General features: G+C 42.1%; 1 protein-coding gene across 2 annotated transcripts in view; it reads left to right on the forward strand.

Annotated features, from left to right (window-relative positions):
- MNAT1 (MNAT1 component of CDK activating kinase) overlaps nt 1-15,041 on the forward strand; it is a 375,378-nt gene that overhangs the window by 105,792 nt on the left and 254,545 nt on the right. For both annotated transcript variants that reach the window (XM_030214363.1, XM_030214362.1), the window contains exon 4: nt 13,772-13,875. In XM_030214363.1, coding sequence (XP_030070223.1) covers nt 13,772-13,875 — 104 coding nt within the window. The remainder of the gene's footprint in view (nt 1-13,771; nt 13,876-15,041) is intronic.

A 15,041-nucleotide genomic window follows, 5' to 3' on the forward strand; every position in this document is an offset into this window, starting at 1 on the left:
TCTCATAATAATGGATGATAATTAGCAGAAAATAAGTCTGAGAAGCGGGGTGTCAAGACAACACCCAGATACTTAAGCCCCTTAGAAACCCAGCGGAAAGAAAAAATTTGGTGAAGAGAGTCCATTAAGTGTTGAGATGCTCCTACGACAAAGGCTTCTGTTTTTTGCATATTCAGTTTAAAGCTAGAGACCCGCGAATAATCATGAAGAACATTAAGAAGATTAGATAGTGAAATCAATGGCTTTGTCAATGAAAGTAAAATGTCATCAGCAAAGAGAGCCACCTTGTACTCCTGCCCTCCCACCAGAACCCCTGACACATTAGGATCTGTACGCAAGGCCTCAGCCAGTGGTTCCATAACTAAAGCAAACAGCATTGGGGATAAAGGACAACCCTGACGAGTCCCCATAGATAATGAAAACAAGGAAGAGTTGCCCCCGTTGATACTCGCACATGCCCGCGTAGAATCATAAAGAGCCCCAATCCACCCACGGAAGTAGCAACCGAACCTAAATTTCTCTAAAACCTTATCCAGAAAAGGCCAAAGTACTTTATCAAAGGTCTTCTCGGCATCCAATCCCAGAAGACATAACGAAAGATTATTCCAATGAGCCAAATGAAGCAAGTTGACCAGATGACGAATATTAGCCATAGCTTGTCGACCAGGCACAAATCTGACCTGATCAGGATGAACCAGGTCGGGACAAATCCCAGCCAGTCTGTTCGCCAGTACCTTCACCAATAGTTTAAAACTGAAATAGGACGATACAAGGCGCAGCTGGCTCTGTCCCTACCAGGCTTTGGGATAACTGCTATCCAGGCCTCCCGCATTGATAGCGGGTAAGCACCTCCCTCACGGGTCTCATTAAGGAGCTTGGTCAGTATAGGAGCCAACTCGCCCTTAAAGATCTTGTAGAACTCATTGGGAAGACCGTCAAGGCCTGGGCACTTACCCACCGGAAGTTGTTTAATGACCTTTCGAACTTGCTCTATCGAAACTGGGCTCTCAAGATTGGACAACTGATCCAGAGACAGGGCTGGAAGAGAGCGAGCTGAAAGAAAGACATCAATATCACTTGCTAAAATTGATGAACCTGCTGTGTATAAAGATTGGTAAAACTCTTGAAAACGCAAATGTATCTTTTGGGAATCAGTCACTATACCACCCCTTCCATCATCCATTTTTAATATAGTATGATCCACCCTCTGCTGTCTTAATTTAAAGGTCAGGGACCTACCTGGTTTGTTGCTATGAATGTAATGATTTTGTTGGCTACACAGCTCCAAAAATTGGAGCTGGGTAGAGTAAATGCCATCTAACTTCAGACGAATGGCCTGTATCTCCCACAAGGTCTCAACAGATCTCGACACCTTGTGTCACTCCTCCAGTCTGCTCAACTGAGATAAGCACTTAGCGTCCTGTGCTCGCTGAAGCCTTACCTTGTAACTAGCCTTTTGTAAGAAATAGCCTCTAGTTACGGCCTTTAAGGCATCCCATACCACCCCCAAAGAGGAAACAATGTAAATTGGTCTCCAAGTATTCCCGGACAAGAACCCTAAAAGCAGCTACCACCTCATCTTCCTTTAACAAATTCATATTTAAAGTCCACCTTTTATCCTTAGGATTCTCACCCAACAAGAGGATTATAGCCCAAACCGGTGCATGATCCGAAATAGTAATATTCCCTGTTCCAGCCTCAATCCCCGCCTCCACCAACCGAACATCCAGCAACACATAATCAATCCTAGAGTATGAATCATGAGAATAAAAAGTATAATCACGAGCCGAAGAATGACACAGACGCCAAATGTCACATAGTCCCAAATCTCGAATAAAAACACCAAAAGCCTTTGCAATCTTATAATCATTAGCCAAAGGAGAATTTGATTATCAATGACTGGATGAAGAGTGGCATTGAAATCTCCGCCTAGAATAAATTGACCCTTGAGGAAAGCAGAAGACTTCAATCTCAGATGGTGAAGAAACCCCTCCTGAGATTCATTAGGGGCATATACAGAAGCCAAAGTACTTTCAAATTGTTAAGAAGCAAATTTATAAGTACATATCTTCCAGAAGGGTCTCTTTTTACCTGATCAACTTGAATCTGAAGAGAAGAGTGAAGCAGAATAGCAACACCCTGTTTCTTAGAGCCGTCACCCGCGGAGGCACAGTAAACGTAGGGGAAGTGAGGATGCTGCAACACTTTTTCATGTTCTCTCTTGAAATGGGTCTCTTGCAACAATACCACCTGAGGTCCATAATGAGAAATCTCGTTAATTTGCCACTGTTCTAATACGGGCACACTCTTCAGTAATTAGTTGTAATTAGTATAATATATATGTTTTTTTCAAACAACTCTTGGTTTATCTATCATCAATCTTTATTATTCTTTCTAGTAATCATTGCACCTGTAAATACCTTTCCACTTGCTGCTGTATTCATTTAATAAAACCATTAAATAATTTGCGGCGCTTCTGTGGAGAGTTCAAACCCTTAACATTGTAGGAGAGTACTTTCACCTTACCAGTCATTTATAGTCAGTCCAGGACCTCCCCCCACTACTTATAGTATACCAGTAATGTGACATATACAGCAGAAACATACCCTCCCTTCTGTCCTCTCAACCCAAATCGTATATTTGTCCCACCCTAGAAAGAGGAAACAGGCAATAATAGGAAAAAGAATCCCCCCCCTTTATCTACCCCCCCCCCCCGCCCAAATCCACCCTTACCCCAACCATCCATACACCACCAAACAGCGGATCACGAAAGTCCCTGAATGGGCAGACAAGGAACCAACCCCTTATCCCAAATAAAATCCCACCCAAACCTGCTCCTCACTCACCCAGCTCACCCCCAGCTAACCCTACAAATTCCACCCAACTTCCTAAATCCCCCAACATTCATCCAGATACTCATGCATGTATCAATGAGAGAGGAAAAAAAAAGAAAGGGGAGGAGAGGGGAGGCAAGAGAGAGAAAGCCCCCCCCTTATAGTACCATATCATTTACCAAATTAAACTGAAGCAACTTCAAGTCCAATAAAATTAATATGCAGTCATTCTCATATTTAGAGTAATCTAAAGCACTCAGTCAAACTGAACAGCCTTCTCATTTTTTAGAAGAAACTCTCTGCCACTGTTGAAGCTTCACTCTCATCGATGGCGCCAGCACCACTTTAGGCATCGGTACATTTGTTACCTCTGTGTCCAACAGAATCTTTCAGATCTCTTCCATATGTCGGGCTCTATATGATTTTTCTTGAATAGAAAAGCACAGGGCAAAGGGAAATGCCCAGCGATATGCAATTTTTCCTTTGTTTAAAAGTTCCTATGCAAGCTTCAGTTGTCACGGTTGTGCCCCTGTTTCATGCTCTTATTCATCTCACCACCTGGTGGTCAGACCTGGTGGCTGTGATGGACTGTCTGTTTGCTGTTTCCCATGTTCCAGAAGTCATGCCGGTCCGGTCCAGATCTTTCAGCCTTCCAGACTGGCTTGGGATTTTTGGATCTTAGCAGCACCCTTACCTGGTGAACTCCCTTGTATATGGCCTTTATTAAGCACCTGGGAACTTTCAGACTTTGCCTTGGCAATAGAGGTCTTCAGTTCTGTTCTTGTCCTTGTTGGTCTGTTGCGATTCCTGCCCTGAAAGCTTGTTTTGCCTGTTTTTGACCTTGCTGGTTTCCTGGTTTATTCTACTGTCTGCTGCCTGCCCAAGACTCTGCTTGCTTCCTGGTTTGTTCTACGGTCTGCTGCCTGCCCAAGACTCTGCTTGCTTCCTGGTTTGTTCTACGGTCTGCTGCCTGCCCAAGACTCTGCTTGTTTCCTGGTTTATTCTACAGTCTGCTGCCTGCCCAAGACTCTGCTTGTTTCCTGGTTTGTTCTACTGTCTGCCGCCTGCCCAAGACTTTGCTTGATTCCTGATTTACTTTGATTGCCGCCAGCCTACAGACTCTGTGTGGTTCCTGGTTTCCCTGCTGCTTTGCTGCCTGCCGGTAAGACTCTGCGTGATTCATGGACTATTCTCCTGCTTCTGCTTAGTGCTTCTGCTCCAGTCCGGCCTGTGCCCATCTGTCTATGGTCTGCCTTGCCTCTTGTTTGGGTGATTTGTCTGCCGCTGCTGCTCCTCGGCAGTGGCCCAAGGGCTCACTTTTCCTCACCAGCTTGACATCAGTGCACATCTCTGTGACAGGGTAAATTGCAAAATATCTTGAAACACAGACACCTTAGAACCATTGTAATCTAAAGCGGGCATCTGCTTGGCCCTTTGCAGCAGGGTCTCTCTGTCAGCAAATTTAGCAAATCTTACCACAATGTCTCGCAGCTGATTCGGGGTTGGCTAACCCAGCGTACTATGTGCTCGTTCAAGCACCATATTCTCCACTCCACCTAGTTCACCAAGGAGCTGCTCACAAATATGACGTACAACCCGATTCTGGAACACCTCGAAATCGGAGATTCCTCCTGCGTCCTCGGTTTTCTAAATCGTCGATTTTGTATTGTAGCTCATCCATCTAGTCCGAGACCTGCGCGAACCGAGTCTCAGATTGTGTAAGCTGTTCCGCATGCTCATCCACCTGCGCTTCCAATTCCTCAGCTCGGCCTCCCAGCTCCCATAAGTCAACACTAATAACGTCCAACTTTTCCAATATTTCCTCCTTTGAAATTTTTATTTCCGACCTGATATCAGCCAAACACTGTTGTAGTGTCTTCGATGAAAGCCTTTTAGTCTGCTTCACTGAAGTATCCGCCATGGACACTGCTGAATCAGAATCCGAAAGTGAAGGGGGGAGCAGGTGACACGTGGCACTGCACCGCTTTACCAGACTGGCAAATTGAATGGCGCTCACCCTCTTTACGCGTTGAGGCAGGATTTTTACTCATGATAGCAGGAGCCTTTGGGGTCAATTAGCTATAAGATTTAACATTGTTCGTCTAAAGTGATGTTGAGGGATGCTATTAATAAGCTGGGAAGTGAAGGAGCTGTCGGGCTAGGCAGCCATTCAGGATCGTGTTGTCACTTCCTATTCCTCCTCTTTCTACTTTTGTTAATATGTGGAATACATGTGGTCTGGCTTCCACGATGGTATTTTTAAACAACGCCCATTCCTGTTTTAAAGTCCTAACCTTTGTGGCCGACCCTTTCAGCTTCTTTTTAACCATTTTCCTCATTTTCTCATAGACACCCTTATGTTTACCCTTAGAGCAGGATGTGGTAGGACAAAGTCTAAGCGTATATGCCGTCTTCGATGAAACATACAGCCGCATGTTTATTTTGTATTGCATTTCTCACAAAGGCACATGATCCATAATGGATCGTATACCCTTGATGTCAGCAAATAGTATGCCCTCCGGTATAGCCCCACCAAGTCCGACATCCATGCTTGTTCCAGTCTACCAAAACTAAACAAGGAGTATGGTCCTTAAAATGCTGGTGATGGAATGTCAAAGGAACTTTAAGTTGTGATCACAGTGGAGAGCATCTCCTAAATTTCTGAGGTCAAAGCACCAGGATCCAAAGAAGCCACATAAAGCTGAAGCTGTATATAAGCAAAGATCTCTCAATGCGAAAGATGAAACACATCACAAAACATTTCAAAGGCTTTGTTTCCCATTCTCAGATAACACCTAATATAGATATTGCTGACCCTTAGATTCCCAAGTTAGGTAAATGGACAAATCCACCCCGAGATGAAAGGCCTTGTTTTGAAAGGGCAGCAGAGGGGTCACAGAGGCATCAATGTTATGGGATTTGCAGATCCACTTCCAAGCCAATCATAATGGTTTGTATATAATATAGTCTCTAGCAATGGTGGAGAGATGTTTAGGGGTCACATGGAGATAAAAACTGAAATGAGTCTTACAAAATATTGAAAGTTCTACAGGAGAAGTAGACAATATTCCAAAAGCAGTCATTAATATATTGTATGCTACAGCTCACTGTCATGTAGCGAATATTCAAGAGTCTCAAACCTCCTTTCTGTAGCATAATCGTTTTCATAGAAAAGCGAGGTCTTTTTCCTTGCCACAAATAAGCTTGAATCATTTTATGCAGGGAGTTTTCATCTTTGACTCTAAGATACAAAGGTAACTTTTGAAAGACATACAGCCAACATGATACAATCAACATGTTAAAAAGACCAACTCTTCCCATCAATGAAAGAGGGTACGCCTGCCACGCTGTAGCTTAGACTTGGTATCTGTCAGCAGTGGGCTGACGTTAGGAGAATATAAGACAAGAGGGGTCAGAAGGAATAAGCACTCCTAAATATTTGAGATGACCTTCTGCCTACTTTAAAGGAAAGGGACCCACCCAATTAACACAAACTGAGGAAAGGATTGGAAGAGCCAAAGATTTATCCAAATTGAGGGTGAACCCAGACAAGAGGCCATATTACTCTGTCAACTCAATTGCCAATGAAAGCAACCGCAATGGCTGAGTGAGGACTAAGTTTTTAATATAGTGCAACCCACCTGAAGACCCACCACCTCTTCTTCCCCCTGCAAGGTGTTTAGTAGAGGCTTAAAGAAAGGACAAATAAAAGAGGGTAAAAGGGCACCTCTTTCCTGTATCTTTCTTACAAAGAACTCTGTACAGTCTCCAATCACCAGCAAAGAAGCTTGAGGATGTGCGTACAAAGTTTTTAGCCTTTAGATACTACCCCATGACTTCCATGTGAGACAAGGTATGGAAAAGGAAGGGCCAACTGACTTTATCAAAAGCCTTAGCAGCATCCAAACTAACCAATAAGGCTGAAATATCATACTTCTGACTGTGTGCTAAGGCTAATAGAATTTTGTGGACAGTGAGAACAGACTGTCGGCCTGTTACAAAGCCAGCCTGATCACAGATGGTAAATGGCTAGTTAGTCTATCTGCCAGGATGCAGGAAAGCAGTTTCGCATCTATATTTATCAAAGAAATGGTATGGTATGAATCAAGATTCTTCTCCAATTTTCCCGGCTTCAACAGAGTTATCAAGGCCTCATTAGGATATTGAGGGAGTTCCTCCTTGGCTATCGCTATAGTAAAATAAGCCAGCAAAGGCCCACAAAGTCGAGTGTTCAGCACCTTATAAAACTCATTAGAAAAGCTGTTTGGCCCTGGAGCAGTGACATTTTTCAACTTTTTTATCGCAGACTAGAGTTCTTTGACCTGCAGTGGGCTATTAAGATGAATAACAGCATCTTCAGAAAACTTCAGAACCTCAGATTGCTGTAAATATTCCACAAATTTCTCACCTGAAAATTCAACATCCGCCTTATAGCTATTTTTATAATAGTCCAGGAACAACCATTCAATCCCCTCTACATGAGAAGTTCAGGGTTCCATCAGGATGCCTCAAAGACAGCACCTGCTGCCTCCCATGCCGTGTCTTGGTTATTTGAGCCATTCATTTGCCCAACTTGTTCCCAAACCTATAAAGGCAATATTTTCAGTATAACAGCATCTTTTGGGTGTGGGCATGAAGCAGATAATTGAGGGCCACCTGGGTTGAAAAATAGGTTTCCCTAGTGGCAGGGGTAGGCTTACAAGAATAGGCCCTCTAGCTTTATGGGGAGCCTTTTCCAGATAAACAGTACCTTGGGAAATGTGTTTATTTCTAGCACATATAGGTGATAATGTCACCTTGGACAACTGACTTGGCTGTCTCCTAAATCAAAGGGTGAATGACTAAATGTTGATTGTTGTTATGGTTAAACTCCTCTCATCTTTGAGACAGGCATGTTTGGAATTCCTTGTTTTGAGCAAGATAAGATGGAAATCTCCCAGCTCCTCTGAGCCTGATAGTAAGGCTCATTCTACACATCAACCCAAATGGGAGCATGGCTAGAGGATTTCAGGATATCCTCAATGAGTATGCATGAGATAAATTTGTATGCACTACCTCAATTATATGCAAATTAATCTCTTTACATATTCATTGTGGATATCCTGACTGGCTGAGGACTGGGTTAAGAACCCCTGCAATAGACCCAATGCTCTATTGCCAGCATCTAATATGGAGAGAAAGTATGAGGCAGAGGTCAAAATGTAATCAAACCTAGAGAAAGATTCATGGGCTCCTGACAGCTGCGTGTAGTCCTTGACCTTTGGATATAGTAAGCATCAAGAGTCTACTAAGTTCAGTGCCAGGCACACACCAAAGAACTTCCTCCTCCCTCTATTTCCCAGTGGAGTGCGAGGAGACGTGGAGTTGTCCAAACTAACATCTGCAACCAGATTGAAGACCCCCACCAGAAGGAGGGGGTGTTCCCTTTATGTGCAGCATGTCTCCCCTCTTCCCTTCCCTTTTAGTGTAGTGTCTCCTTTCTTCCCTTCCCTTCCTTTCCCTTTATATGCAGCCTGTCTCCCCACTTCCCTTCCCTTTATATGCAGCATTTCACTCATTTTCTTCTGTGTTATTGTCTCTCCTCCTTCCGATCTTCGTTCCCTTCCACGGATCCAATACGTTTTCCTACTTTCCTCCTCTTATCCCTTAGGCCTCTATCTCCTCTCCTTTCCAATTCTACAAACTTTGCAGTTGCCAGCAGCTATTACAACAGGCCTTCCTCTGGTTGACTGAATGCCATTTTTCAAAGAGGGGCAATTTGCAGGGTGTAGTTTTAGAGGTTGGAGGGCAGTTGCAGGGGCTACTTCCACTTGCAACTACCATACCCAAAATGTACCCTTCACAATTGTTACACAATTCCATAAACTCTCCTCCTGCATCTGCCCCATTCCAAAAGAAAGTCCCCCACAACTACCACAGCACCTGCAAACTGTCTCATCCCCCCCCCAAAAAAATACCCCCTGCAATTGCCCTCCAAACTGCCTCCAACCTCTAAAACTACCCCCTGCAAATTGCCCCTCTTTGAAAAATGACTCCAACTACCCCATCACCCTATAAACTGCCCTCCCACAAAAACTAAACCTTGCAAATTTCCCACCATCCCACAAATTGTTCCACCCCCAAAACTACCCCTCCATGCCAGGTCAGGACGAGTTGAAGCCATTGTCAAACTATGTGCATAATTTGTGTGTACATGTTTAGGGGGTCTTCTGAAATGTACTCAGCAGGTTAGGATTGTCAATCGGCTTTTTTAGATGTCTGAATTTTTCATTAGTGTGTAGAAGGTAGAAAGATGGGTAATATGTGGCCTTTTTAAAAATAGTTTAAAATCTCTATCCGCAGTCTCTAGCACCTCCACCCCTAGGTGAATGAGTCTGTCCTCTCAGCTTCCATTGTAGCTAACAACAGAGACTTTAGGTAGAATCTGGTCAGTGAGAACTGGAAGGCAGCTGTAGTCACAAGGAGGGAGGATGTGATCTGGCAGAAGTTTCTGTGCTGCAGAAGTGAAGTTCCTGCATGGGGTAGATGGGGTGGTTGGGGGCAGAAGAGAAATGAGCCCTCTTACAAAAATATGCCCCAGTACATTTCCAGGAGAGAAGCAGTTCCAAAATCTGCAGTATACATACACAGATTCTCACCGTAACGTAGTGATTAAGGAAGTGCACCTTTTCAACTGCCTTTCCCTCTCATCTCCTCTCCTGATCACAGATACACAGAAAGCGCATATATATATATATATATATATATATATATATATATATATATATATATATATATATATATATATTCCAACACAGAAACACACATGCACAGATATACACACCAACCATCCCCCCACCACCACCCCCAACATACACACTCATGTATTTACATGCAGAGGGTTTAGAAAGAATTCCATGCGCTGCACTCCTTGTTCTTTCCCCACCTGTTAAAACAGAAGTATAACAGTGGGAGAGGATGGACTAGAATGGCTCTAAGCTCCATTCTTTGGTTTTAAACTGGAAGGTGGGGCTGGTGCGACAGAATGGGAGGAAGAAAGCAGTGTGGCTCAGGCACCAGCATTCCATGAGCGCATTTCCTAAAATAAAGTTCATTGAATAATAATTCCTGATTGGTTGAGGTAGTCTTAACTTAAGGTTTATTTCTCAGTACTGAGCAGTTCTAGTACCTTCTTCCTCCTTCCCTGACTCCATCCTTCATGAATCATAAGAACCTCTTATTGTAGAGGCAGAGTGTCATGGAGATTGCTGTGCTTTATTTATATAGATAGATAGAATTGAAGAAACAATGGCTTTTTGTCATGTTTCGGCAGCTGTCAAAGGGCAGGGTAACCACTAAAGCAACCAGTACCAGATGAATAAGGAGGCAAATAATTGCCACATACAAATCAGCTTCTGTTTCTTTGCCCTAAGGGCTCATGGCCCCTTCTATCAAGGGATTTTATGATTTATGAGGAAAAATGAAATCTGCTGCTTTTAAACCTTTGCCATATAACCATCTGTTTTGCTTTATTCATAATTTTTAGTAGTTTTAGTTGTAGGGCTGTAAGTAAACCCCTCCTTTTGGTCAAAGGGTAAATAGAAATATAAATAGACCCTACTTTTGAAAGTAAGGTTTTATATTTTTGTACTTATTAGGTTATTTATCTGGCAGCTTTCATTGCTGTAACCTGTGGGGTGTAGGTCTTGCTTGCTGGGTGTTCAAGCACCAAGAAAGATCCTTTTTCTGAGCCTCTGCTAACCCCATTGTTCTTACTTCTGCATGCATCTGTTATTTAGCACATGGAACTTTTTGTGCTGATGCTATCAGGAAGCGAGCTGGACCACAAAGACAGCATAGGAAAATGAGGAATAGTTTTTCAGTACTAAATAACGAGAAAGGAATAAATGATTCATTCCTCTTCATTATTCTAGACCAGTCCAGACAATTCACTGATTCTGCATTGAAGTATGTTAAAGGAACCAGGCAAAATATTTTTACATATACCCCCTGGTTCCGGTGATTACTTTGTCTTTATTTAAGGGGATAATTTTGCAAAGCTTTTTTCAGCATACGAAGGCTGTTTTACACATGGAGAACTGTTTTTATATAACTGTATACTTGTGTGAAAAAGAGTGTAGCTATTTTTTATCCTATCTACATATGTGTGTTCGGGGGGAGTTTATGTGGAGCAGAGGTCAAAGTGTGGTGTACATGCGTGTTTTATAAAGTACACTGGAAAACACATACTTTTTTGGAGCAGGTGTAAATTTGTGTGATAATTCGTATGCTATTGGGGCTGGTTCTGGGACCCTGTTATATAAAATCACATAGGTACCTATGTTGTTATAAAATAGACGGCCTTTTGGATTTCTTACATAGGTGCCCTGTTATAATGGGGAAGAGTAACTAGCAATGTCCCATTGCGTTGTCAGTGGTTTCCCAGTGTTGGAGGGGGTAGAGACTGTTTTATAGATTACGTTGAAGGGGGGAGGGGTATATTCTCTTATGAGTTGAAGAAAACCATGGTAGTGAACCCTGTGTTTAAATGGGATGCATATAGTGAATTGGAGTTGTCAAACTATTGTCCTGTTGCGAATGTACTGTTTTTAGGAAGTTTTGGTGAAAGTAATGAGATATCAATTGATGGACTTTCTGGACCTAGGTTGGGTGAGTATCAGTGTTCATGGTATGAAGAGTGTGCTGACAACAATTTTCGATAACCTACTTTATGGAATTGATAAATGTTGGAGGGTGGTTCTAGTTGGATTTAACCACAGTTTTTGAAATGGTGGATCACTCTCTTTTGCCGTAGCAGAGGTGGGTTATTGGAGTGGGTTGTGGTGTATTGATGCAGTTCTTTCTGGAGGTGAGGCCTCAGATGGTGGTGTTAGACATCAACTCCTGAACTTTAATGAGCAGTGTCCCTAACTGCACTTTTATTCAATATTTATTTAAGGCTGTTGCGTGAGTGATTCTTAACAAGAGGACGTTAAATACTGTATTTATGTGGATGATGATCGACTGTTGTTCCAATGTTTAATGAGGGAACAGAACGGTAGGATATGTTGAATGTGTTATTGTTGCAAGTAAGGAATTGGTTGCATGGCCCAAACTACAGTTGAATGTCACCAGTTGGAGGTTGCGAGGATGAGTAAGGCTAGGTCTGAGGGGTGTGATAAAGGTGGTAGAGATTGATTTACTATGGATTTCAGGGGAACATGGAGTTGATTGACTTGGATATCTACTTTGGTTTGGGTGTCATTTTGGAAACAGTATGATTAAGTAGTTAAGCCCTTATTTTTCATTAGGGAATTAAGCTACAATAACTCATGCGTTAGAGCTGTCATGACTGGATTACAGTAGTGTGGTCTGTGTTGGTGTGCCTAAACGTTCACAGCTTATTCAGTTGGTACAGAATACAATGGCTAGCTTAAGCTGATATTGGGAGGTATGATCTTTTGTCACAGATGTTGAAGGCCCTGCATTGGTTGCCTGTCAAGTGTGGGGTAAAATTGAAGTTATTGGTCCAAAATATCTGTAGAATCAGATGGGAGGTTTATAAGTCGGGCAGTGTACTTTGATCAGCTGGCCAAGGATTGTTAGTGATTCTTGGGTTAGGTCAGGTTTATCAGAATTCTATTAGAGAAAGGGTTTTTTTGCAGTGGTAGCGCCAATTTGTTGAAATGATGTACCAAGGGAGATCTGGATTTTTTTGATGATTTGAAAGGCTGTGAAAATTTACCTGTTTAGGAGGACTGGAGGAGTCAGTGTTAGGTAGGGTGAGTAGTTATAGCTAAGAAGGAGGGAGCTGTTTGATGATGGGAGGGGTGAGTGTTTCAGATTTTTATTGTATTTGATGGTTATGGTCTTGTTTTATTGTGTTATTTTTTTGATGTTATTGTGAATTGCTGTAAGTCTAGGTGAGAGGCAAATTAAATTTTCTGAGTGATCTATTTATTTAATGAGGAATGTTCTGCTATGTATGCAGTTGCTTCGGTTGCAGTGCATTGGGTTTCACATTGAATTTTCTTAGCTTCAGGCAGAGATAATGACTACAAGTTCCAGCTCTGAAAGTTACAGCTTCAAACAAAATGGAGGGTTTGCTTTGATAGACACATAACTTTTGAAAAGAAGGGTATGTTTGTCTTTTTTAACCAGTTTGACTTCTGCAGGATTTTATTTTTGATTCATTTTCTAAATTGAAGTATATCCCAAGGAAATGTTGGAATTAGAAATTTTGATGACTTATGCTTTTGAAATTGTAAGTTCAGTTTTTGAGGAACCCTTTTACTTTTTTTTGTTAAACCTATTTCCATCTTGAGGAGAACAAGTAGAATAAAATGCCTATGAGCATAAACAGGGGGACAGCACACAAATTATTTATTGAAATTGAACTTCACGTGTCCTACATTTTTCTGTTACTATTGGATGTGGGCTCTTTAAAAATATCTTTAAAAGTATTGCACAACATATTGGGAACTTTTTCTTTTCATTAGAATGAAAGAGGGGAGGGGATGGGACTTTGATGTACTGCCTTTTCAGTGGTTACAATCAAAGTGGTTTACATATTATATACAGGCATGTTTTTTGTACCTAGGGCAGTGGAGGGTTAAGTGACTTTCCCAGAGTCACAAGGAGCTACAGTGGGAATCAAACCTAGTTCCCCAGGTTCTCAGGCTGCTGCACTAACCACTAATCTATTTTGCATATCGTATATATCGCTTTCTTTGCATTTTATGAATGCTTTCTGAAAGTTGATCTTTTTATAATGCATCTGTGGCCTTTATTTAACTAACTGCAAATACCAGGGGATAGTTTTAAGAACATATTCTAGGTCGGGCTGTGAGACTAGGTCAGTTGTAAATTAATATGATCATGACCACTGTCCGTATGTTAATGGTAATTTCTGGTGTTTTTCCTCCCTTCTTCCTCTCCTCTTTCCAATTTTTATTTAGTTTTTAATTTGACTAACAATGTGGATGTGGAGAACACCAAAAAGAAAATGGAGTTGTACCAAAAGGATAATAAAGATGTCATTCAAAAAAATAAAATAAAGCTGGTAAGTTAACATCTTCTTGCATTTCATAATTGAATAAACACTTTCAGAATCAACTTCAGATTTTAGCCTACATGCTTCTAACCTAATCCTGTGGGCTTCAGACTTTGTATTTCTTCAATAAAGTAAGATCTCAATATAGCACACCAATAATAATATTTGAAATTCGGGAAACCTAAATCGCCTTCCTCTTTAGGTATCATCAAGGTTTCATTACTGATTCTAGCTCCAGCAGATACTAGATAAACTAGATGGTATGGAACAGTGGTTTACTGTGCTTACATCAGAGCTCCAATCAGTTCAGCAGAATAGAGGTGATGGAGGACTGTTTATATGCAGTGGATAAAGGCTCCCAAATAAAGGGGCAGTTGTCTTCATTGGAAACAAAATTGGATGAGCTGGAAAACCACTCCCGCAGGAATAACTTGCAGATGACTGGGTTATCAGAATCGCTCGCTAAGGCAGACTTGAGAACATTTTTAGAAAATTGGCTATCCAAATCACTGCAGCTGCAGAATGTTGCTGGCCCGTTGCCTATTGAAAGGCCCATCTTCCGCCAGGGTCACTTTACTCATACTACCCCTCTCCTCAAGTTGCTTCACTGGCTCCCTATCCGTTTTCGCATCCTGTTCAAACTTCTTCTACTAACCTATAAATGTACTCACTCTGCTGCTCCCCAGTATCTCTCCACACTCGTCCTTCCCTGCACCCCTTCCCGTGCACTCCGCTCCATGGATAAATCCTTCTTATCTGTTCCCTTCTCCACTACTGCCAACTCCAGACTTCACGCCTGCACCCTACGCCTGGAATAAACTTCCTGAGCCCCTTCGTCTTGCCCCATCCTTAGCCACCTTTAAATCTAGACTGAAAGCCCACCTCTTTAACATTGCTTTTGACTCGTAACCACTCGCCTCCACCTACTCTCCTCTCCTCCTTCCTGTACACATTAATTGATTTGATTTGCTTACTTTATTTTTTGTCTATTAGATTGTACGCTCTTTGAGCAGGGACTGTCTTTCTTCTATGTTTGTGCAGCGCTGCGTACACCTTGTAGCGCTATAGAAATGCTAAATAGTAGTAGTAGTAGTCGGGCTGTGGCACAAAAATACAGACTGCTTAAGGATGGTAATTTTTTAAGTGCTCAACTATGTATACAAAAAAAGAGATAC

The sequence above is a fragment of the Microcaecilia unicolor genome, chromosome 9, assembly GCF_901765095.1.
Source record: "Microcaecilia unicolor chromosome 9, aMicUni1.1, whole genome shotgun sequence".
Lineage (NCBI taxonomy): Eukaryota > Metazoa > Chordata > Amphibia > Gymnophiona > Siphonopidae > Microcaecilia > Microcaecilia unicolor.